This window comes from Desmodus rotundus, chromosome 13 (assembly GCF_022682495.2).
Source record: "Desmodus rotundus isolate HL8 chromosome 13, HLdesRot8A.1, whole genome shotgun sequence".
Taxonomy (NCBI): domain Eukaryota; kingdom Metazoa; phylum Chordata; class Mammalia; order Chiroptera; family Phyllostomidae; genus Desmodus; species Desmodus rotundus.
In genome coordinates, this window is record NC_071399.1 from 31,602,192 (window position 1) to 31,625,056 (window position 22,865).

Consider the following 22,865-nt stretch of genomic DNA (forward strand, 5'->3'; position numbering starts at 1 on the left):
GGGCCAGGCTGTGCTGTGAGCAGCCAGGTGCTTGATTGGACCAGGGGAGCTTGAAAAGGAGGAATTTCTCAAAAAGAAAAAGAAAATAGAGACACTCAGGGGCTAATTAGAGAACTCTCGGTAGTAGCCGAGGCCCCTGGCGCCCCTCCCCCTCCACCCCTGGACTGCTACGCTCACCTGAGGTCCGGTCGCGCGCGCGAGCAGATTAGCGAACGGGACCCACACTTGAAACCCCGGAGGGGCGCCCACACCTGAAACCTCCGAGATCATTTGCAGCTGAAGGCTAGCTGCTCCACCCACGGGCCCAGGACCTTGGAGCCGAGTGCCGTGTGGTTCAGTCCTTGGGCGGCCCCGCCCGCTCGAGAGACTCAAGCCCAGGGCGGCTGGATCGGCCCCCAAGCATAGAACCTCAGGCCCGGGGGATTGCGCGCTCGCCGAGCGCAGGGCCGGCTGGGTGCGCGTTTTCTGGGCACAAAGCTGCTGGCGAGCGTACTAACTCCAGAGTCCCAAACCCGGGCGGCTCGATTGGTCGGCCGGCGGCGCGCTCAGGGCACAAAATACGTCACAAACCCCAAGCGGCTGGATTCCCCTGCTGCGCGAGCACGCCTACCAAGCCAAAGCGGCAGGAGCCGCTGCTTGCGTGTCCCAAGAACAAAGCTGCTGGAGTGGCTGATCAACGGCCTGATTGACTGCCAGGGACCACACCTACAAAAAAGCGAAGAGTGTGACCCAGGAAGGGAGAAAAGTGAAACCAATCCTTCCAACCACCCCCTCCCGTTGCACAGACAGGACACCAGCAGATATAACCTGACCGGTTTAAAGCCAACAGAAGATTTCTTTTCTTTTATTTTTTCTTATCTTTTTTCTTTTCTTTCCTTTCCCCCTGAATTCCTTCTTCCTCTCTCCTTTTTTTCTTTTTTTTCATTCCTTCTTCCTCCCATCCTTTACCATTTTTATGTCTTCTTCCTGCCTTCTTCTATCTATTTCTATGTTTTAATTTTTGTTAAAATTCCTTCTTATCTTGCCTACGATCTTTCTTTATTCCTTCTTCCCTCCTTCCTTCCTTTCCTCCATTCCTAGTTCCTTTTTCCCTCCTTCCCATCTTTGTTTTGGTTTTTTTTGGGTGTGTTTTTTTTTTTTTTTTTTGTGGTTTCTTTTGTGTGTGTGTGTGTGTGTGGGTGTGTTTTCCTTTCTCCCCCCCTTTCTCTTTTTCCCACAGATGAGACAACAAAACCTGGAGGGCTGAAAAGACGAGAGTTAGACCGTGTTAAACACATAAACGTCACCTCAAGACCAGTGAGCACAGGAGAGTAAGGAGACAGCACCACCGAATCCCATTGGCATTCTACCATAGAAGTTCATATCATAAATCCAGGGAGTCAGAACAAAGCAATTTAAGAAGCAGAGGCCAACAAGAAGAGCCTCACAAACAATGGGAAGACAAAGAAACAATTCCCAAATGAAAGGAAAGGAGGAAGTCTCAGAAAGAATACTAACCGAAAAAGAGGCAACTCAACTATCAGATACTGAGTTCAAAGCAATGGTCATCAGGAAGCTCACTGAGCTCTCTGAGCTCAAAGAGAACTACCAGAAACTACAAGGAAACTACAATGAACTCACTGCAAACTATATCAACATGAAAAAGGAAATAGAAAATATCAACAAGAGCCAAGAGGAAATGAAGAATACAATTTCTGAATTGAAGAACACAGTAGAAGGAATTAAAAGCAGACTTGATGAAGCAGAGGATCGGATCAGCGAGCTGGAGGATAAAGTAGAAAAAAACACCCAGAAGGAGCAAGAAAAGGAAAAGAGGCTCAGAAAGAATGAAGAGGCAATAAGGGAAATGCAGGACAGCATGAAACGTAACAATATCCGTATAATAGGAATACCAGAAGGAGAAGAAGAAGAGCAAGGGATAGAAAACCTGTTTGAAAAAGTAATGATGGAAAATTTCCCTAATCTGAGGAGAGAAAAAATCACCCAAATCCAGGAATCACAGAGAGTGCCAAGCAAAAGGAACCCAAAGAGACACACTGCAAGACACATCATAATTAAAATGGCAAATTTCCAAGACAAAGAGAGGATCTTAAAGGCAGCAAGGGAGAAAAAGGAAGTAACATACAAGGGAGCCCCAATAAGGTTAGCAACTGACTTCTCAATGGAAACGCTCCAAGCCAGAAGAGAATGGCAAAAAATATTCCAAGTAATGAGAACCAGAGGCCTGCAACCAAGACTACTTTACCCAGCAAGGCTCTCAATTAAGATAGAAGACCAAATAAAGAGTTTCCCAGACAAAAGAAGTCTAAAAGAATACAGCTCCACCAAACCAGTTCTGCAAGAGATGCTAAAGGGACTGCTTTAAGGAAAGGAAGGAAAAGAGAAAGACAGAGGAACACAGGTAGGAAATAATGGCAATGAATAACTACCTATCGATAATAACCTTAAACGTAAATGGATTAAATGCTCCAATCAAAAGACATAGAACAGCTGAATGGATAAGAAAACATGACCCACACATATGCTGCCTACAAGAAACCCATCTCAGGACAAAAGACTTACACAGACTGAAAGTGAAGGGCTGGAAACAAATTTTCCAAGCAAACGGACAGGAAAAAAAAGCAGGGGTAGCAATACTCATATCAGACAAAATAGACTTCCAAAGAAGGGCCATAAAGAGAGATCCAGAAGGTCACTTCATAATACTCAAAGGAAGAATCCACCAAGAAGACATAAACATTATAAATATATATGCACCCAACATAGGAGCACCCAAATACATAAAGAAAATCTTGGAGGACTTCAAGAAAGATATTGACAGCAACACAATTATAGTAGGGGATTTTAACACCCCATTATCAAAAATGGACAGGTCTTCCAAACAAAAGATCAACAAAGATATTGTGTCACTTAACAATACCCTAGAGGAAATGGACTTAACTGATATATACAGAGCTTTTCATCCCAAAGAAGCAAAATACACATTCTATTCAAGTGTTCATGGGACTTTTTCAAAGATAGACCACATGATAGGACACAAAGCAAGCCTCAACAAATTCAAGAAAATTGAAATCATATCAAGCATCTTCTCTGACCACAAGGGTATGAAACTAGAAACCAACCCCAAGGGTAAAAACCCAAAACACTCAAAAACATGGAGACTGAATAGCATGCTATTAAACAATGAATGGGTCAAGAACGAGATTAGGGAAGAAATCAAAAACTTCCTGGAAACAAATGAAAATGAACTCACAACAACCCAAAACCTATGGGACACAGCAAAGGCAGTCCTGAGAGGGAAGTTCATAGCAATACAGGCCTACCTTAAGAAGTTAGAAACAGTTCAAACAAACAACCTAACCCTATGCCTACAAGAACTGGAGGAACAACAACAAAGACAGCCCAGAGCAAGCAGAAGGAAGGAAATAACCAAGATCAGAGCAGAACTAAATGACATAGAGACTAAAAGCACAATTGTAAGGATCAATGAATCCAGGAGCTGGTTCTTTGAAAAGATAAACAAAATCGACAAGCCTTTAAGTAGGCTCATCAAGAAAAAAAGAGAGAGGATCCAAATAAACAGAATTAGAAATGAAAGTGGAGGGATTACAACTGATACCACAGAAATACAAAGGATCGTAAGAAATTACTATGAAGACCTGTATGCTAAGAAATTTGAAAACCTAGATGATATGGACACATTTCTAGAAAAATATAATCTTCCAAAACTGAATGAAGAAGAAGCAGAAAACCTGAACAGACCAATATCAGCAAAGGAAATTGAAGCAGTCATCAAGAAACTCCCATCACACAAAAGCCCTGGACCAGATGGCTTCACAGGAGATTTCTACAAAGCATTTAAGGAAGAACTAACCCCTATCCTTCACAGACTATTCGAAAAAATCCAAACTGATGGAAGACTCCCAAACTCTTTTTATGAAGCCAACATCATCCTAATCCCAAAACCAGATAAAGACACAACGAAGAAAGAAAACTTCAGGCCAATATCGCTGATGAACATAGACGCTAAAATTCTCAACAAAATATTAGCAAACCGCATCCAGCAATATATTAAAAAGATCATCCACCATGACCAAGTGGGATTCATCCCAGGGATGCAAGGATGGTACAATATTCGCAAATCAATAAACATAATACATCACATCAACAACAGCAAAGACAAAAATCACATGATCATATCAATAGATGCGGAAAAAGCGTTCGATAAGATACAACATCCATTTCTGATAAAAACACTCAGCAAAGTGGGAATAAAGGGAGCAGTCCTCAACATAATTAAGGCCATATATGAGAGACCTACAGCCAACATCACACTCAATGGGCAAAAACTTAGAGCTTTCCCACTAAGATCAGGAACTAGACAAGGATGCCCTCTCTCACCACTCCTATTCAACATAGTATTGGAAGTCCTAGCCACAGCAATCAGACAAGAAAAAGCAATAAAAGGCATCCAAATTGGAAAGGAGGAAATGAAACTGTCACTGTTTGCAGACGACATGATAGTGTACATGGAAAACCCTATAGACTCCACTCAAAAACTACTCGACCTAATAAATGAATTTGGCAAAACAGCTGGATACAGAGTCAATACCCAGAAATCAAAGGCATTCCTGTACACCAACAACGAATTTGCAGAAACAGAAATCAGGAAAAAAATCCCATTTGATATAGCAACAAGAAAAATAAAGTACCTAGGAATAAACCTAACCAAGGAGGTAAAAGACCTGTACTCAGAAAACTACACAACACTGAAGAAAGAAATTAAGGAAGATACAAACAAATGGAAGCATGTACCATGTTCATGGATTGGAAGAATTAACATCATCAAAATGGCCATACTACCCAAAGCAATTTATAGATTCAATGCAATCCCTATTAGAGTACCCATGACATATTTCACAGATATAGAACAAACATTGCAGAAATTCATATGGAACCATAAACGACCTCGAATAGCAGCAGCAATTTTGAGAAAGAAGAACAAAGCAGGAGGGATCACAATACCTGATATTAAACTGTATTACAAGGCCACTGTAATCAAAACAGCCTGGTACTGGCATAAAAACAGGCACATAGACCAATGGAACAGAATAGAAAGCCCAGAAATAAACTCAAATCTATACGATCAATTAATATTCGACAAAGGAGGCAGGAGCATAAAATGGAGCAAAAACAGTCTCTTCAACAGATGGTGTTGGGAGATCTGGACAGCTACATGCAAAAAAATGAAACTCGATCACCAACTTACACCATACACGAAAATAAACTCAAGATGGATAAAAGACTTAAATATAAGTCGTAACACCATAAAAGTCCTTGAGGAAAACATTGGCAGGAAAATCTCAGACATTCCACGCAGCAACATCCTCACAGACACATCCCCTAAAGCAAGGGACATAAAGGAAAGAATAAACAAATGGGACCTCATCAAAATAAAAAGCTTCTGCAGGGCTAAAGAAAACAGCACCAAATTACAAAGAGAACCAACAGTATGGGAAAACATATTTGCCAATGATACCTCAGACAAGGGCCTGATCTCCAAAATATATAAAGAACTCACACGACTCCACTCCAGGAAGACAAACAACCCAATTAAAAAATGGGCAAAGGACTTGAACAGACACTTCTCCAAGGAAGACATACAGAGGGCCCAGAGACATATGAAAAGATGCTCAGCATCACTAGCCATCAGAGAGATGCAAATTAAAACCACAATGAGGTACCATCTCACACCGGTCAGAATGGCCAACATAAACAAATCCACAAACAAATGTTGGAGAGGATGCGGAGAAAAGGGAACCCTCGTGCACTGTTGGTGGGAATGCAGACTGGTGAGGCCACTGTGGAAAACAGTATGGAATTTCCTCAGAAAACTAAAAATGGAACTGCCCTTTGACCCAGTCATTCCGCTGCTGGGATTATACCCTAAGAACACTGAAACACCAATCCAAAAGAACCTGTGCACCCCAATGTTCATAGCAGCACAATTTACAATAGCCAAGTACTGGAAGCAACCGAAGTGCCCATCAGCAAACGAGTGGATCCAAAAACTATGGTATATTTACACAATGGAATTCTACACAGCAGAGAGAAAGAAGGAGCTTATACCCTTTGCAACAGCATGGATGAAACTGGAGAGCATTATGCTAAGTGAAACAAGCCAGGAAGTGAGGGACAAATACCATATGATCTCACCTTTAACTGGAACATAAGCAATAGAAGGAAAAAGCAAACAAAATATAACCAGAGACATTGAAGTTAAGAACAATCTAACAATAGCCAGGGCGGGGGTGGGGGGGTGGGGGCGGGGACAGTGGGTAGAGAAGATTACAGGAACTACTATAAAGGACACATGGACAAAACCAAGGGGGAGGGTGGAGAGGGGGGAGGGAGGTGGGTTCAGCTGGGGTGGGGTGGAGGGATGGGGAGAAAAGGCACACAACTGTAATTGAATAACAATAAATAAATTAAAAAAAAAAAAAAAAGAGTTTCCTTAACAATATGGTCTAGCTTTAAGATTTGTGAGTAAAACCCTTGCGAATACTTGACAATGCCAATGAGATGGGGTCAGGTGGACATTTCATGGTCACAGATCATCTTTAGGGAAAGTCTTCATGTCCTAACAGTAATTTAAGGGTTAAACCTCACACTCTTGAGCTGTCTCACTGTTTGATAAACTTGACTCTCATCTGAGCTACTGTGCAATGCTCTAGGGACTTGTGTCATTTTAAGTTCTGTTAGGAGATAAAAATGTTCTTGTACAAAACATTATACCTTTGAGTTTGTTGCTAAGGCATGTCAGGTGACTTTTAAGTCACCATTTGCTCCAGGACACAGCTTATTTGGCCCCATTCTCTTTGAGAACAAAACACCTACATAATTAATCTATGAGAAAAAAAGAAATGAGGAGGTTGTTCAACCAGAAGATATTTATATCTCTGTGTGTACATATCCATTGTTTTCCAATTCTTCCAGTGTGATTTTGCCTAGTTTCAGAGCAAACTTAGTGCCTAGCACAGGACAAAAAGGATATGAGTAAAGGCCAGCTAGTTGGCTGGTGGCCGGCTGCAAACATGCATGAATATAGCATCAATTTACAACCAGCTACAAATTGGACAAAAAGAGCTTCTACTGAGCTGATATATTGCAACCTTGTTTTATGACTTTGTGTGTGTGTGTGTGTGTGTGTGTCTGGAAGAAGTCCATTAACTTTGCTCTCATCCCATCTTTACCCACTGGACGGCATTCAACAATTGTAATGCCACTGAAATGTCCTTCCAGACCCTTCTTGAATTCCCAGCCACGTTAGCCTCTCTTGCTTTGTTTCCTACCTGTTCTCTTTGCTATTACGCTGCTTATCTCACAATTTATTTGCTCATTTATCTCCCTCCTGACCTATTCAGGGAGGAGCCAAACTCATGAAATGCACTTAGTTAAAACACCTTAAATGCACGCATGCATCATAAATCGTGAAACATGCAGTCGCGTTCTCCTGTTACATATTCTCAGTAACATATTCTCAGGACAGTATTCGCAAAAGACCAAATTTCTATCAAATTTTAGGTAATGGAAAAAATACTATAAAGGGATTTCTGCTAAAAAATGTATTAAACCAAGTCTAACAAATCACAAGGGGACATCTTCAACCTTCCAAATTGTACTCATTTTAATTTATTGATAGGAAGCTAATTTTGTTTTAGGGGAAGCAGCACAAAGAAATACATTTCTGTAACATTTATGTATTCATTCAGTAAGTATTGAGTGCCTACTATGTGGCAAGTGCTATCTAGAATAAAGATATAAATGAGACAGTAAAAAAGAAAAGAAACATGTCATTTTCAAATTAAGGCCCACAGTTGAACCATTCTTGTATCCATACATATAAATTGGGTTTTGTTGAGAATGGAATTGTATGGCAATGAAAAAAAAGGATTCCTGAGGTGCTATGTATAAGACATGGGCTGCTGGAATCTGAAGGGAGGGTGGCTCTGGAGGTCACATCACAGAGAGTAAAAAGATAGAGGCTATGGTTGTCCAAGAAAAACCTGTCTTTTGCCATTTCACCATCCCTTTATCACCGTGTTTGGGAGAAAGCCTGCGTGTTGGGTTTAGAGAATCAACTCTTCTCTCCAGAGAGACACTTGGAACTGGAAGCTTTCTAGCACAGAAAAAACAAAGATAGGCCCTATACTTCCTTTTCTAGTCACTGTTTGCAAAGAGCAACCCCAGACTTTTAAAAAATAGTACTTTCAAATAGTTGGCTCCAGCTTGTTAATAGTTTGCAAACAAGCATTAAAATATACTGGCCCATAAAAGTGTTTCAAGATTTTCAGGCAAAAAGGTAGTTTAAAAAAATGAGCCCTCTCCTCTGCCTCACTTTATGACCATATGTTTATTGCATAAAAACCTATGGGAAAGGTATGTGTTAACAAGAACAGGACTGGCCACAAAGATCAGGCCTTCAATGTGATCTAATTATTAGTTTCTCTAAGATTAAGGGCCTTCATTCTCCAATCACATCTCCTTTCACTCTATAACCTTCTGAACTGATTAGCAGCTTTATTTGTAAAGAAAAGAACCTGAACTTATTTTTAACAGGCCAAAGGATTAGCACAAATAATAAGTTGACCATGGTTGTGGTCCTTGTTCTTATGAAAGCCAGGTTCACAGAGCATTTTAAGTAGCAATCAAATTTTCTTCTTAACTTTTGCAGAAGAAAAAAAAAATTGTGACATCTTACTAGGTGCAAAAACTCAATACAGTGGGTCCTTGAATAATGTTTCTTGCAGTGTGGTTTCATAAGTTGATCAGATGCCATGGGAACTTAACTCTAGTTCACATCAACTGGCCTATGGTAAGACTGGTTGCATTATACTTTGTTTCACTTAACCTCACAGATTCTATGGGCAACACTAAGTGAAGACCCACTGTTTTGCCCCTATGGTGAAAAAATGAAGCTGTAAGGATCAGGGATGTCTGATAGAACTCTGTGTGATGATGGGGAATTCCACACCTGTGGCTGCTGAGTACTTAGAATGTGACTAATGACTGAAGAACTGAATTTTAAATTTTATTTAGTTTTAATTATTTCAAATTCAAATAGCCACAAGTTTCTAGTGGCTACTGCATTGGACACCTTCAGTTCCTGTCACAATGGTATAACGGGGAACAGAGCCACTGCCGATGGCTGGTTTGTCACAAATAGTGTTGCCACCTTTGTGATTATGGATTAAAAGTCCAGAGCACTGATGTCTTGAGTAACTAAGCCCCACTACTGGACCCTGACTCCTAATGCTATGAAAACTAACTAGCATGACAACTTGATTAGACTGAGCAGATTAATTTTTTAAAAATTCTTGAATATATACTTAGAGTACATTCCAAAATTCAGGAACTTGTCTGCAGCCATAGGAGATATGGTGGTGATAGTAAAGTCATCAGGACTAGGAATCATGAATTGTAAAAAGAAATAAGTAACATAGACAGGAAAAAAGAAACTTGCTTATGGACTGGCCCTTTTACAAGCCTCCAAAATGTGAGTTCACGGGGGTGTGATCAGTGGGGGAGACACCTACAGGCACCTTGTTCAAATGTGAGGTGAAATTTACTTTCAATGAAATTTAACATAAAAATCTTGCAAGTCTAATGAATCACATCATGTATTTTACACAGAAAGTCTTGAGAGACTTGGGATTCCCCACAACAGTAAAGAGTTTCAGAATTTTACATGGTTTTTCTTGCATTTCTTTACCTTTTTCTCTATCTTTTTATTGCATCTACATTTGTATCTCCTGTGATTTCTGAATACGTTTTCTTAATTGACACCTGTTTGCTGCTCATGTGAGAGACCTCAACTCAATCCTCAATATTTTGTTTATCTCTTTTTCACAACAGCATGATTACTTGGCACCTGGTTACTCCAAAATCTCAACTTCAGGGCAATTGGTCTCTTATATGCACACAAAGAGAAGGCATTTTTAGACTTTACAAGCTATTCTGAAGCCTACTTATTCAAATTTATAAAGCCTGGTTGCAGTGTTCAAATTTGGATGGGCTCTATCTTATATACACTGCAATTTTCAATCTGTTTGGTATTGTTTTTTCACTTTCTGGTACTATTTTGAGTCTTCACATCTCCCCATCTCATTAGTCTTAGACTGTTAAATATTATTCTTCCTCTTCCCATATGCCAAGAAATCTTTCTTCATATTTCAGTCACACCTTTTTGAAATCTGGACCATAAAGCCAGTACAGAGATCTAAAAGTAATTATGGTGGAAATGTGATTTTTTCTACTTTCTCAGAAAGTGTCCTTATGGTTTCTTTAGAGTAAAAGCCTCTTCTAATTTGTGTATATTTGGAGAATGCCTTGTGTCTATGGAGGTCTTGTTTTCATATCTATATCCACCTGAAGGCTCTCCTCTAGATGATTTCCTGAGGTCATTTTTCATCGTCAGTTGTCCTTATTACCATGATACTAAAGATACACACTTGGACTCTTCTCCCCAAAGTTATAAATTTTGCCTGCATCTTTATGTATTATTATAGTGTGACTCATACATTATGACAGGAACACTTTTTTAAACTAAAAACTCTCCTAAAAATCTATTCTTTCTAAAAGCAACTGACAAAAATCATCTTTGACAATAACTAGGGTGTACTCATTGCTCCAGGCTCCCAGCCCATGGACTTTCCACCGTCTTCCTTGGAGTCAGCCATCTAGTCACAAAGATGTGCCTATGGTTTGCCTGTGCTTTTTTAGTTCATTTATTTATTGAAGGAATTGTGTTCTATCTTATGTTCAGATACTTTTTTTCTAGTGAAAACTGCACAGACATTTTATTTAGAATTTCAAATACCCCACCCTACACTACCACCTCTTACCATATTTATTTTTCTCTGCAGCAACATCTTCCAAGATACTTAATGTATTTGCTTGTTACTATGTTTCTCATTTGTCTTCCCCTACTAGAATGTAAATTCCACAAGGGAAGATAAGTTTGTTTGTTTCATTGGTTGTATATCCCCCTGCCTAGAATAAGGCCTAACTTTCAGTAGGTGATAAATAAAATATGTAAAATTAGCAACTGTTCTGCAAAAAGTGCTTCTGCTATTTTTCCCACTTCTAAAAATTAATAATTAAGCAATAATAGTCACATGAACTCATCTATGAGATATCAGATTGAGGATAAGGTATGATTTTCCCATTGTGCATAAATAATTCTAGACCACCAGTCTTTTGTTATCTAGAACCAAAACTTTCACTAACTGAATCCTGCCATGTCATGACTCATCAGTGTGAATTGTTTCACTTACTACTTAATAAAGCAAGCTTAATTTTTTATTATACTGTGATAAAAGGGAAGCCTGATAATTTTTTAAGGCTTTTAATCAGTAAAAATTTACTTGGACTTGTGACCAACTTTTTGAATTGCTCTGGTTTGAGGCTCTTCATTCAATGTGGAAGTGGGAATGGGAGTTAAGGAAATGATATATAAGTAACTTTTTCCTAAGAGGCTTAGAGATTTGACTACATATTATTTATATTTAATGATTAAAGACCTGCTGGCAAGCAAACAATTGAATTCATTCCTATTAAAAATATATTAAGGTAGCAATACTGCCATAGGGCACTCAAAACCAGAAGTCAGTGCATCAATAACTCAACAAGCCGGTTTCTTCCTTCCCTGTGGCTAACCTTCAGTCGATGACTCCTTGGCTGCAGCCCATAGGCAGGCGCTCACAGCCTCATAAGAGGCACTCAGCCGCGTGGTGGGGTCCCTCTTTGGCTTGGGCGGAGGCTGTTTCCGTGGTGATGGGAGGCCACTGCTCTCATCCAGGCTGAACACCGAGTGCAGAGAAGGAGACCGGGTGGACGGGCCAGCCAGGGACTGCACCAGGCTGTCCACAGCCGTGGGGACTGGGATGGAGCTGCAGTGGAAATGCCTGGGTCCACCCTTGTCTTCATTTCTTGAGGGGAACAAAACACAAACAGCACCCCACCAGAGATGCCCAGATGCATAATTTAGAGGTTAACCGTGAACCTGCTCAACCAAACATCATCAAGGCTTTTTGGTAAACAGCCTTCCCCATCGAGGCTGAAGGATGTATGTGCAGCACTCTGGTAACCAGCACATCCAGACAAAGCTGCTCCATCCTTCTGGCCCCTGCTTTATGATAAATGAGCATGTTGGAGATTCATCATTATTACTTAAAAAAAAAAACCTCACATAAATGTAACACTTCCTAAGGAGTGCTACATTTTCTATCAGGCATTTACTGAATGAATTTTTCACACTCTGATTATTAAGCAAATCAGAAAACCAGAATTTCAATCTGAATGATAATTTCTGGAGACTCCATCTTAATAGAGAGTTACTGAGGCATCAAATGCAGGGAGTTCATCACCACTTCCCGTTGCAAAACAGCATACACTTAAAACTATCAAAGATTTACATTTTTTCTCTCTCTTTTCTCCTTAGCATTTAAACCCCATTGGCAATTATTTAATTATGTGCAGAATTATTATTTTTCTTCTGTTCCTCCATCTGGTTGTCCAAGGCCAAGTGAACTGCTGGTATTCAGTAAATAAATAGACAAATACTTCTTCACTTAATTTTACATCAGGCAAATAAACACATACTCAAATTGAGAAATTGGGGTGGCTGTTTAATTCCAGCAGAGAAAATAACAAACATTATTCTGGAAGTCATATAAAATTAATAGTTATCTGGTTTATAAAAATTCCTTCTGTCTTCACATGTCAATGTAATCATGTACTACTGAGATGCCAATGCATTCATTTCACAAGGAGTCTCTGAGCATTTGTTTTTATAATTATATCTTTGTGTGGCGGAGCACCAACAGGGCTGGGATCTACCGCAAGGCAGAGCCAGACGCCCATGTAGAAAATGAACTAGATAAAGATGAAAGCATGGCACTCAGTGGATAATTTGTTTCCCCTGTAATGTTTAATTACAGTTTTCCATACAAAGGGATTTTTTTCTGGTATTTAATCACTGAGATATTTGAAGCTAATTAGTGAGAGACACATCACCATTTCCACTTTAATAAAAATCCATTTGACATAGGCAGTCAAGGCAAAGATGAGCCACCTTTTCAGTGAGAAACAACTAGGTATTACCAAGTTCCTATGGAAAAACAAGTATCTCTTTGACAGTGAATTAGGATCCAAGGGACCCATGTCCCTGCCCTTCCAGGAAGAATTATTGTGAATTATAGGTTCCTCATCATTCACAGAGAGGCAAGAGGGGTAAAATGGAGAAGGATCAGGTTGTCCCTACATTTCTATTACAAGTTCAGCCTCCAAAGTAAACTTTAAAATAGAGGCTTTCCCCAAAGTGGTCTTTATTAGCGAAGAAAATGTGACAGTTTACTAAGGAAAATATCTATACAACCATTTATTGATTTTACTACTTTTTTGTTTTGAGAGTGGCTTCTCCATGTTTTTGGAGATATTTCCAAAGTTTCTGTGAGTCAGCCTTATATACATGGCACTGGTCTAAAGATGCTGACAACACAGCTAAGGCAGAAATGCTTGATGCCTTAAAATTTTGTGCCTGATATGATAAGCGATGTAAGCATTGTAAGTGAAGCAATAATTATTTCATATGACTGAACACATATAACATTTATTTCATGAAAAGAAAGCAGAGGAAAACCATCCTCTTAGATTATTATGAGGTTTCAAGTAAACGATGCATGCATACCCACCAGTTCCCATGATTACTGTCATATTTGATTGAAGTTCACATTAAGGGCTATCAAAACTTTTTTGATTCCACTGGGACAACTCCATAGATGATTAGAGTTGTACACCATGTGCCTTTACCTTTTGGCTCCTTCCTCTTGTTTGCTCCTGGTCTCCAACTTCTCTTTGTGGTAAGTAGCATTCATTTCATTCCGGAGCCTATCATTTTCACGGGCAATGTCTGAAGCGTTCTGAATGACCAGGGCATCATAGGTCTTTAGTCCCATGTCCTCTGTAATCTGCAGGAAGCTGTTGATGGACGTGACCTCTTGCTGTCTGATGCTTCTTTTCTGAAGCAAGTGCTGGCGTGCCAGAAATCCTCTTATAACTTCCACAATCGGAGGTCAGGGAGAGGAGCAAAAACAGAAAAACCCAGATGCATACAAACAAAAGCCACAATACATTTATGTCTGAGCAGCTACAAAATAAGATATTTAACTCTGAATAAGAATTTATTAAAATATTCGAATCTAGTATTAAAAAGGACATCTAAATTCAGTCATGATAACACTAAAGACACAAATCCTTAAACTGAATGAGATTGTGCAGGTAATATTATAATAAGGTTTCCACACTTATTTTTGGTTTGAGAGGATGGGCATTGATTGACTGAAGTAAACTCAATGAAAAAAACTAGGTCCAAACCCCAGAAATTTTGTGATGTGGCTCTATCTGGATCATTTTGGGACACACTGATTATCTTTCATTATATTACCTTATAACAGAAATGCCGAGGCTCCTGGAATTGGTTATCTTTGATAACATCATACACCTATTGTTAATAGGACTGTGATTTAACTCCTAGAAAAACTAACACTGCATTTAAGACTCTAGGAAGAGATTGTGTAGAAATATAGGACATCCTTTCTGCTCTCTAGGGAAGCAGGGCTAGAAAATGTGTAAGAATTGGGGGAAACAAGGGAGTAAACACATTTTTAAATTGCTAATATGTCAGCACACATCTAAGACTTGAAAATAAGAACAATAAGTGTGATTTAAGGCAGCTTCATGTGTTAGGGACACTATTCCATCACTTAGATCACCAACACAATGATAATTAATATACCCTTATCTCCATTTTGTAGACAAAGAAAGAGAAGCTTAGTGAAGTCTTATTACCGTGTGTAAGCCTTATTATAAATTATATGCCCATGGTCTCATTCAGGTTAAGGATTTTTGCTTTTAGGGTTATTATTACTGAATTTAGATATCACGGTTTAATATGAGATTACAATGTTTTAATCAATTCTTATTCTGGGTTAAATGTATCTTCCTCCAAGTAAACATGACCAATGAATAGAAGAGCCAGGATTCAAATCTCTGATTATCAGGCCAGGCTCATTCCCTGAGCCTCCAACCAAATAGATGTGATCTGTAGCTCCACTAAGAGCAGATCACCAACAGGGTGGTCATAGGAGCATGTTCACAATCAGTCTAAGGAAGACCTTTGTCACACTGAGCACAGGGTCTAAGTGGATCAGGCTGTTTTCTGAGAATGGGATTCTGCTTCCAGTTTCTGAGCAGGTTCACAAGAGCAAAATGGGTCTGCTCGTGGGTACTATGCACAAGGTGCAGGGAGAGGAATTACCATTTGAGCCTTTTGCTTATGGGATGCCATCCCTTCCAATTCTAAATTTCTAAGATTGGAAGGGATTGTTCAGATTATAAGATGATCTATACTTTCAATGAAAACCAATGTGTGTAGCAAAGACAATTTATTCTCATCTCTGGGGTAGAAAAAAAAAAGGCTGTGAAGTATTGAGTGCTTTAAAAAAAGTCCGTGGCTATAGAAGAACAATGTGTGGGTTATCTATGATACTCTTCTGATGCCTTTTCTCGATTACAAGGTACAAAGCCGAACACGACTTTCCAGAGTTATGGCTTCATATCTGAAATGCTTAAGGCTTTTGTTTGGATGGCAATACTAACTGTTTAGTTACTTTGGAATGCAGTGGTATTGAATTATCTGTAAATCAGTCATGCTGAACTAATCTAAAGGGGAAAATATTTAAATATCAAAAGGTACAGTCAGACTTCCAGGAAGATAAAATGTGGAATAAATGCAACAGTGTTAACCATATGATTGGCACATTGAGAGAGAGGAGTAGAATTCAAATTGGCTAGTTCCCATGCTAATTCTTTTACATTAAAAACAACAACAACATCAACAACAACAGACATTGACTTTTGGAAGGGTGAAGGTGAAGGTATATTCAAAATGTTTATTCTCTTGGAAGAAAAGGAAGATTAATGTGGATATGCCAGACTCCTTGTGACCTCCGACTAGAGCAGAGCTGTTCACTGGACTCACATTCACCCAGGAGTCTAGTGTCCCACGTTCAGAGGACTCCATTTTCTCACATTTCATACTAGGGCCTTTCCGAATTCTTTAAAAATGTTATACCAGTTGCTAACAATCAATATTTTTAATAAGGGACAACTAATAAAAATAAATTTGCTACAAATATATACTTATTCTCTTTCTGACAAATTTAAAAGACTGCTGTTATGACATCAACAGTATTCAGATTTTAAATTTCATCCAAGACAAAATGAACACATATAATCAGAGATAAATATTTGTTAGGAATAATTTGAAATTAAAATGATTACATTTAAGATGAGAGTTAGAGCTTTCTTCCTCTAACATTTACAAAGAAAAAATTAGAACTCTTGAAAGTCTGTAAATGACACAAGATTATATAAATTTTGAGTAAATTGTATAGCAGTAAAAAGTACTGAAGGAACTATTCCAAGAGATATAAAAGTAAAAATCAATAATTAATACTTTGCATTTAAGAGCCTATAATTTAAAAATGCTTTTATATCTTTTATTTATGCAATATGAAAGTATGGTTTTCATCTTGATGCCATATTTTGGACCATTCTCAATTTTTATCTTTAGAGGTTTAGAGAGAACTAGAATTCTGCTCATTTCTTCTGTTTCAGGTCAGGAAGACATAACAACTTAATATTTGCAACTGCATAGAAGAGAAATATCTAGTGAGCAGCTGAGATGGAAGACAGAGTACACATTCTTCTAATTATATTTAAGGGAAATTTCCAGGAGAATTTGATACCCCCTTATATGTACATGTAACATGATATTAAAAGGGATTCTCAGTTCACTCCATAGCTTGGTGATTATAAGACTGGTCTTGCAAATGGGATTTTTCCTATTCCAAGTTCAGCTGAGGCTATAAAAGCAGATTCTGATTCAGGAGATCTAAGATGGGCCCTGAGACTCTGCATTTCTAACTATGCCTAGGTGGTGCTGAGGCTGCAGGTACTCAGATCACATGGTGTTTTGTCAGGGCTGACCACGTAAACGGGAACTGCTTAGGTGTGGTCCAAAAACAGACCTGTGATCCCAAACTTCTTCTACACTGATGAAGGACAAAATTAAGGAGGTCAGATTCTCATCACCCACAGAGAGGGTAGGGTTGCTGAGAGTTCCCGAGGCTTCCCCCATCGCCCCTGACACCCAGGTCAGTGCAAATGGCTTCAGGGGACCTCCCAGAGAAACTTGCTGTGTCACTCTGAAGTTTGGACTTTGGAAGACAGGGTGGATCATGAGTCCTGAAAAGACTGATGCTGTGTCAGTAGTTGCTGTGAGGCACTGAATGCAGGGTGGTTCTGATGGAAGAAGCCACACCTATCAGAGTCATAGAGAGTGGTTCCCCAGTGCCAGAATAGGTTTTTAAGACACAAATATGTGCTTGAAGTCATTTAAAGATACTTCTTGGAGAGCGTCGAGGCCTTGGCCATGCATGTCTATGGGGTTCCTAGGGACTAGGACACCATTACAAGTGACAGTTTAAAGGAGAGGTCTTGCCAGTTCTCAGGTGGATCATGCAGATAAATGCTGAAATGCATCCACATAGTCAAAGAGCCACTGGACATCTGTTTGCCCCACCAGAGGAACACAAGGCCAGATCACACCGCTGATGGTCAGACAGAAGAGCTGCTCTGTCTTGTCACTTCTCCCTCCCCTTCAACAGCTCTGGAGGGTCAGAAGGTGTGCATGCACCTGAGTAGTCAGGAGTGAGTACCATGCCCACTGCCCACCCGTAGGGCCTGAGAGGTCCAAGAGGGATGTTTTTACTTAGCATGAGGTTCTGAATTTTGAGCAATACTTGGACTACACTGGCTAAACTGTGAATGAGAGTGTATCATCAGAAAATAATGAGACATTGGGGATTTCTTGAGGGATGTGCCTGAATGAGGCCACAGGGGTTCAAACAGACAGAGGCTTGAACAGAATAAAACTGATTTCTGCCTCCTCTGAGCTGTCTTTGCTTGTATTGAACAGTTTCAAATATAACAGATAGCTAAGCTCATTACAAAAAGTACCACCAAAAATAGCATATAGAGTAATTTCTCTCCTTTTTAACTTTCTTTTAAATTATATTTATAATATATGAGTATAATTGAATTATTAGGTAAGTTAGAAATTGAAAATCTACTTACTATATGTTTTATGTGAGGCATAGTTATGATTTTAATATATGCTTATTTTTGATGATCACTTGGGTTTTGATAGGAAAAAAAATTAAATGGAACCTTTCTCAAAGTTAAAATGAAAAAAAATGCTATCTGCTATCAAAGATAACACTCCAGATATTATCATTGCTTCACAAAGGAAAAATGAAGTCAAGGATTTTTTCATGGCATACGTGGAATCACATAAAATATGATGTGACTCATTGGCTGTTCCAGTCCTCCAAACTTGAACATACCAGTGGTGCTGACTGAACTGGCCCAGGAATCTGGCTCCATGGTGGGGCCTAACTACCACATGGGGGGTTTCCCACTGGGGGTTCTAAGGTACACTTCTCTTGTCAGTATCAATGGTCATGAATATTTGCGAGGTAGAAGATGCATAAATCATAGGATATGAATATCCCTTCTTTTAAATGCTGATTTGGAAGAAAATTTGCTATAAAATAGCAGTTGAAATGATTACCAAATAAAGCATGAGCAGTGTAGTGTCTGCCTACACTGCTAACAGTTAAAGAGCGAACTAAGCCACAGTATCCTAAATCTCTGAAAACTGTTTGCCTGGAAGTAGCATCACAGGATGGATGGAGTGGTCCACTCTAATGCAGATTCCACTGACATTTAACTTGGGAGTGAACTAAATTATTTTGTATTCCATAACCCCAAAAAGTTCAGATATGTTAGTGTGTACTGTTACCTTTCTGACAGGTGATAATTTTTCTCTGCAGCTGTAGGCACAAATCATTGAGTTGGTTGGCATGCCAGTATTTTAGAAACACTTTTCGAACTCCCATCTAAAACATAAATAGCAATGGAAACATTTAACAGCATGAAGATGCCAAAAGGATGATGAGTAAACCATCAGGCAAAGCTTTTTCTGGAAGACAATTAGAAGAAACAAAGCTAATAAAATAAATTCCAGTACATCCACCTTATTGTTTTTAACACTATTACATTTAATCGCAATCCCGAAGGTTTTGTTCTAATAAGTATCTTTGTTGTGTGTACACACTGTGACCAATATTTGCAAATGCCTACATACTACAGTCATGTCTGCACCATGTAGTACAAAATGCTGATCAGCTTTGATTCTTTATCAGGAGATAAAACCATACCCATGAATGAACTTTCACGCTCCAGAGCCAGACCCCTAGCATCCCTTTGTGATCCTTTTCTTTCCTCAACTCACAGCAGGGAGGTTAAGTTTACAAAAAGGAAAAGAAACACACAAAAAGAACAAAACAAACACAGCAGACACATGAAACTGTTACGAGTCACTTAATTTTCTAGTACCCTGTATATTATTATAAATTGAATGTATACAACTGTAATTATAGAACTGCAACATCAAAGTAAAAAGTCATGTAAAAGCAATAATCTTCTAGATGTTTGCATAAATAGTAGTATACAATGAACATTCTTCTCTAGACTTTTTACATTTCACATCACCAAATTAGTTTCTACAAAAAGCGTTAGTGGTACACAAGATAATCCAAACATGCTACTGTTGATGAAGACAGCTACCAAGGGAAATTCTTAAAACACATAACAATAAGCCATGTCCTTGCATTTTAAGAATAATTTTCCTGTGTGAGTTGCTTGTTTTCTAAATTCACAGAGCTGTGGTAAGTGTGAGGAATGCCCTTCATGATGTAAGTGTTCACTGTCTCTTAGGGGAAGCAGACATAAATAATTGCAGAAAAGCCTGGTAAGTATTAACGTGAAGTGCTGTGGAAGCTCTGAGATGATATTCTTCTGTTTGATAAAGAAGAAATACTGCTTAGGCAAACCTTGTAATATGTTCATAATCATATTCTCAGCACTTGAGACAAACACCGTTAAAATAAGAGGAAGACTAACATGTGTGCTTCCAAGCGTGAACTGGGGACAGTAAAATGATAACACCGCACGGCCTATGCCATACATCACAATGACACCCAAGCTTGCATGTATATACACACCATTAGGTATTGGAAAGGTTTATAGGTCAGACGTCTTCAGAGTGCTTGGCCAGAGGCAGTTTATGAACCTTTTCATGTAGAAACTGAGTTTACTACAAACATATTTTGTCACTTCCCATCTTTCCTTCTAGGTCTCCCCTTAGCCATGTTATCTTAATGAAACAAACATGCACTTTTGCAAGGGACTGGGACCTGAATCCTGCACTGTGGCAGCCATACTAGTTAGATCCACAGGAAATCTCTCAACTACTGTCCAGTTGGAGGCCTCTGGTTGACTAGATGTTCTTCTTCATTAAGTTTTCTTTAGTTGATTGAAATTTGAGACATTTGCCTGGGTGGGTGGCTAAGAGAGTTGTTACTTCTTCCCCCATTGTATTGTTATTCTCTCTCCCTAGTTATTTTCCATAATTCACAGTCTTTTTTTTTCCTTCCCGACTGTTGACTTATTTTGGCAGTCAACAGGAAGAACAGTTGGTACTGTCTGTGAGTACTGTGGAACAAATCTGTGAGACAGGCATTGGGAAGGGGGGAGCATGTCATCTTTCTGCTCATCTCTGACTGTGGTATGTTGCTCGTTGTGGGAAACTAAAAAAAAAAATCCCAAAAGCAAAATTCATGCAAGCCTGGTTTCCAAAATGAAACTCTAAAAGAGTGATAGCCAGCAATACTGCACAATGGGTGGACTCAATAATGATTATTAGCAGAACAAATATATGGAAGCACACAAGGGGAAAGACCTAGGGAATGCAAACAAGAGAACTGGATTCTAGTTCCACTTCTGGGCAGGAAGAGAGTTAGACAGATGACTAAGATCTCTTACAATGGCATTTCTAACAGTAATTCCAAAAAAATTAGTTTATCTTGAGAATTCTGCTGGATTTTAGAGATATAAAGGAGGGCTCTCTCTTCATGGAGCTCATAGTTTACTGGGGGAAAATCAGCAGTGAGCAAATCCAGCAACAATACATGATCACTATGTTCAAAGAGTTATGTTCAAAGACCATCAGAGAAGAGGAGGCAATCAAGATGGAATCAGGTAGGATTCACTGAGAAGCATGTTAATTGAAGCCATTTAGTCTTGAAAGATACACAGGGATTTCCCAGGGTCTTTAGAAATGTTGAGAAAAGATGAATGTGTGGCAGCAAAGCCAGCATGTGAAAGGCAAAGAGCAGAAAATGATACATAATCTTGGGGTACAGCTGTGTGAAGAATGATAATAGACGAGGCTGAACATGTAGCTGGTGGTCAAATTGTGAAGAATATTCCAGAAAAAATGGGCATTTTCCTATAAGCAATGTGGTTAAAGTGAAAGAATGAAAGGGGATAAGACCTAAATTTTATAAAAATAATTTTTGAAACTGTATTTGAAATCTATATAGTTCCTTATTAAAACTAACTGTCTAAAGAATGGATCATTGGGCTTGGCTTTGGGAGGTAGCTGGTTGGTGACGTGGGGCAATATAATGCAATGAACAATTTGGGTTTGAAAGATTATACAACCATTGCTTGTCTGTTGGCAAACCCTTATTTATCTTTTATAACTGAAACCAAACACCATCTTCATTATTAGGTTTCTGATACTCATTTCTTAACTTCTAGTAGGGCTTTAATGACTTTCATAGTGTTCCTTGAGCATCCTATCAATGATTATTTCTCTTATTATATTACATTGCATATTTGCCATTATATATATATGTGTGTATATATATATATATATATATATATATATATATACACATACCTATATGAGTATATATACATATGTATTTGCATCTACTGAAGAATATCAAGGTATATTCTTGATCTTATAAGTGGTAGGCATGTGGGGAAGATGGATTTACATTAGAAAGTCAAGATGAGGAACTGTGAAGTCTTGGTATAAGATGAGTCACAGACATGGATGATAATGTCTTCAAGGATGAAAATAAGGTATGAAGGACAATGAAAATAGAAGCCAGACCTGAAGTCATTCAGCAAGATGGGAATAAGTCATGAACACCAGCCAGTAACAAAATAAATAATGGTGAAAATAAAAAGAAAAAGAAGAGTGGAGTGAAAATGGTCTACAAATAGTGTAGACATAAGACAAGGTTGGGGAGCAATGATTCAACTGAACCCTCTCCTCTACCGAGCCAAAGGAAGTGAAAAAAAGTGAAAACTTATAGTAGAGTATTGTCAGGAAATATACAGTTTTCAGTTCATATATGGAGGCTAAATTTAAATTAGAAGGGGAGTAAATATAGAAGATGAAGTGGATTTGTCTCAGGATATATGTGGGTAGTTCAGAAGCAGTATGTTTCACAGGGCAGATCTGCATGTTAGGCCTGACTTGGAGGCAGAAAAAAGTTCTTCCTAAAAGCTATGGAATAGAATAATGGCAAGTGAGGAGTAGGGTGGGAACATAAGGCACAGGGCATGTGCGTGGAAAGGTGGAATGTTAGGCAGATACATGTAATGTTGGAAACCAGAAGGATAGGTCAGTTCCCAAAGTTCCTGGTGAGTGTTTGGTGTAGTTATGCCCATACAAATTCTCCCTGGAGAGGTAAAACCAAGGACTTTGAAAGTGAGGAGGGTTTCTAGCATCTGATTCAGTGGGAGGGGGAGAGAATTAG

At 38.9% G+C, this 22,865-nt stretch overlaps 1 protein-coding gene across 1 annotated transcript in view; it reads right to left on the bottom strand.

The window, feature by feature from the left end:
- Positions 1 to 22,865, bottom strand: part of MYO16 (myosin XVI) — a 518,514-nt gene that overhangs the window by 92,507 nt on the left and 403,142 nt on the right. Inside the window, exons 29-31 of the mRNA XM_053916793.1 lie at positions 18,989 to 19,085; positions 13,873 to 14,119; positions 11,719 to 11,990 (exon numbers count right to left, since the gene is read on the bottom strand). Of these exons, the coding sequence (XP_053772768.1) occupies positions 11,719 to 11,990; positions 13,873 to 14,119; positions 18,989 to 19,085 (616 nt within the window). The remainder of the gene's footprint in view (positions 1 to 11,718; positions 11,991 to 13,872; positions 14,120 to 18,988; positions 19,086 to 22,865) is intronic.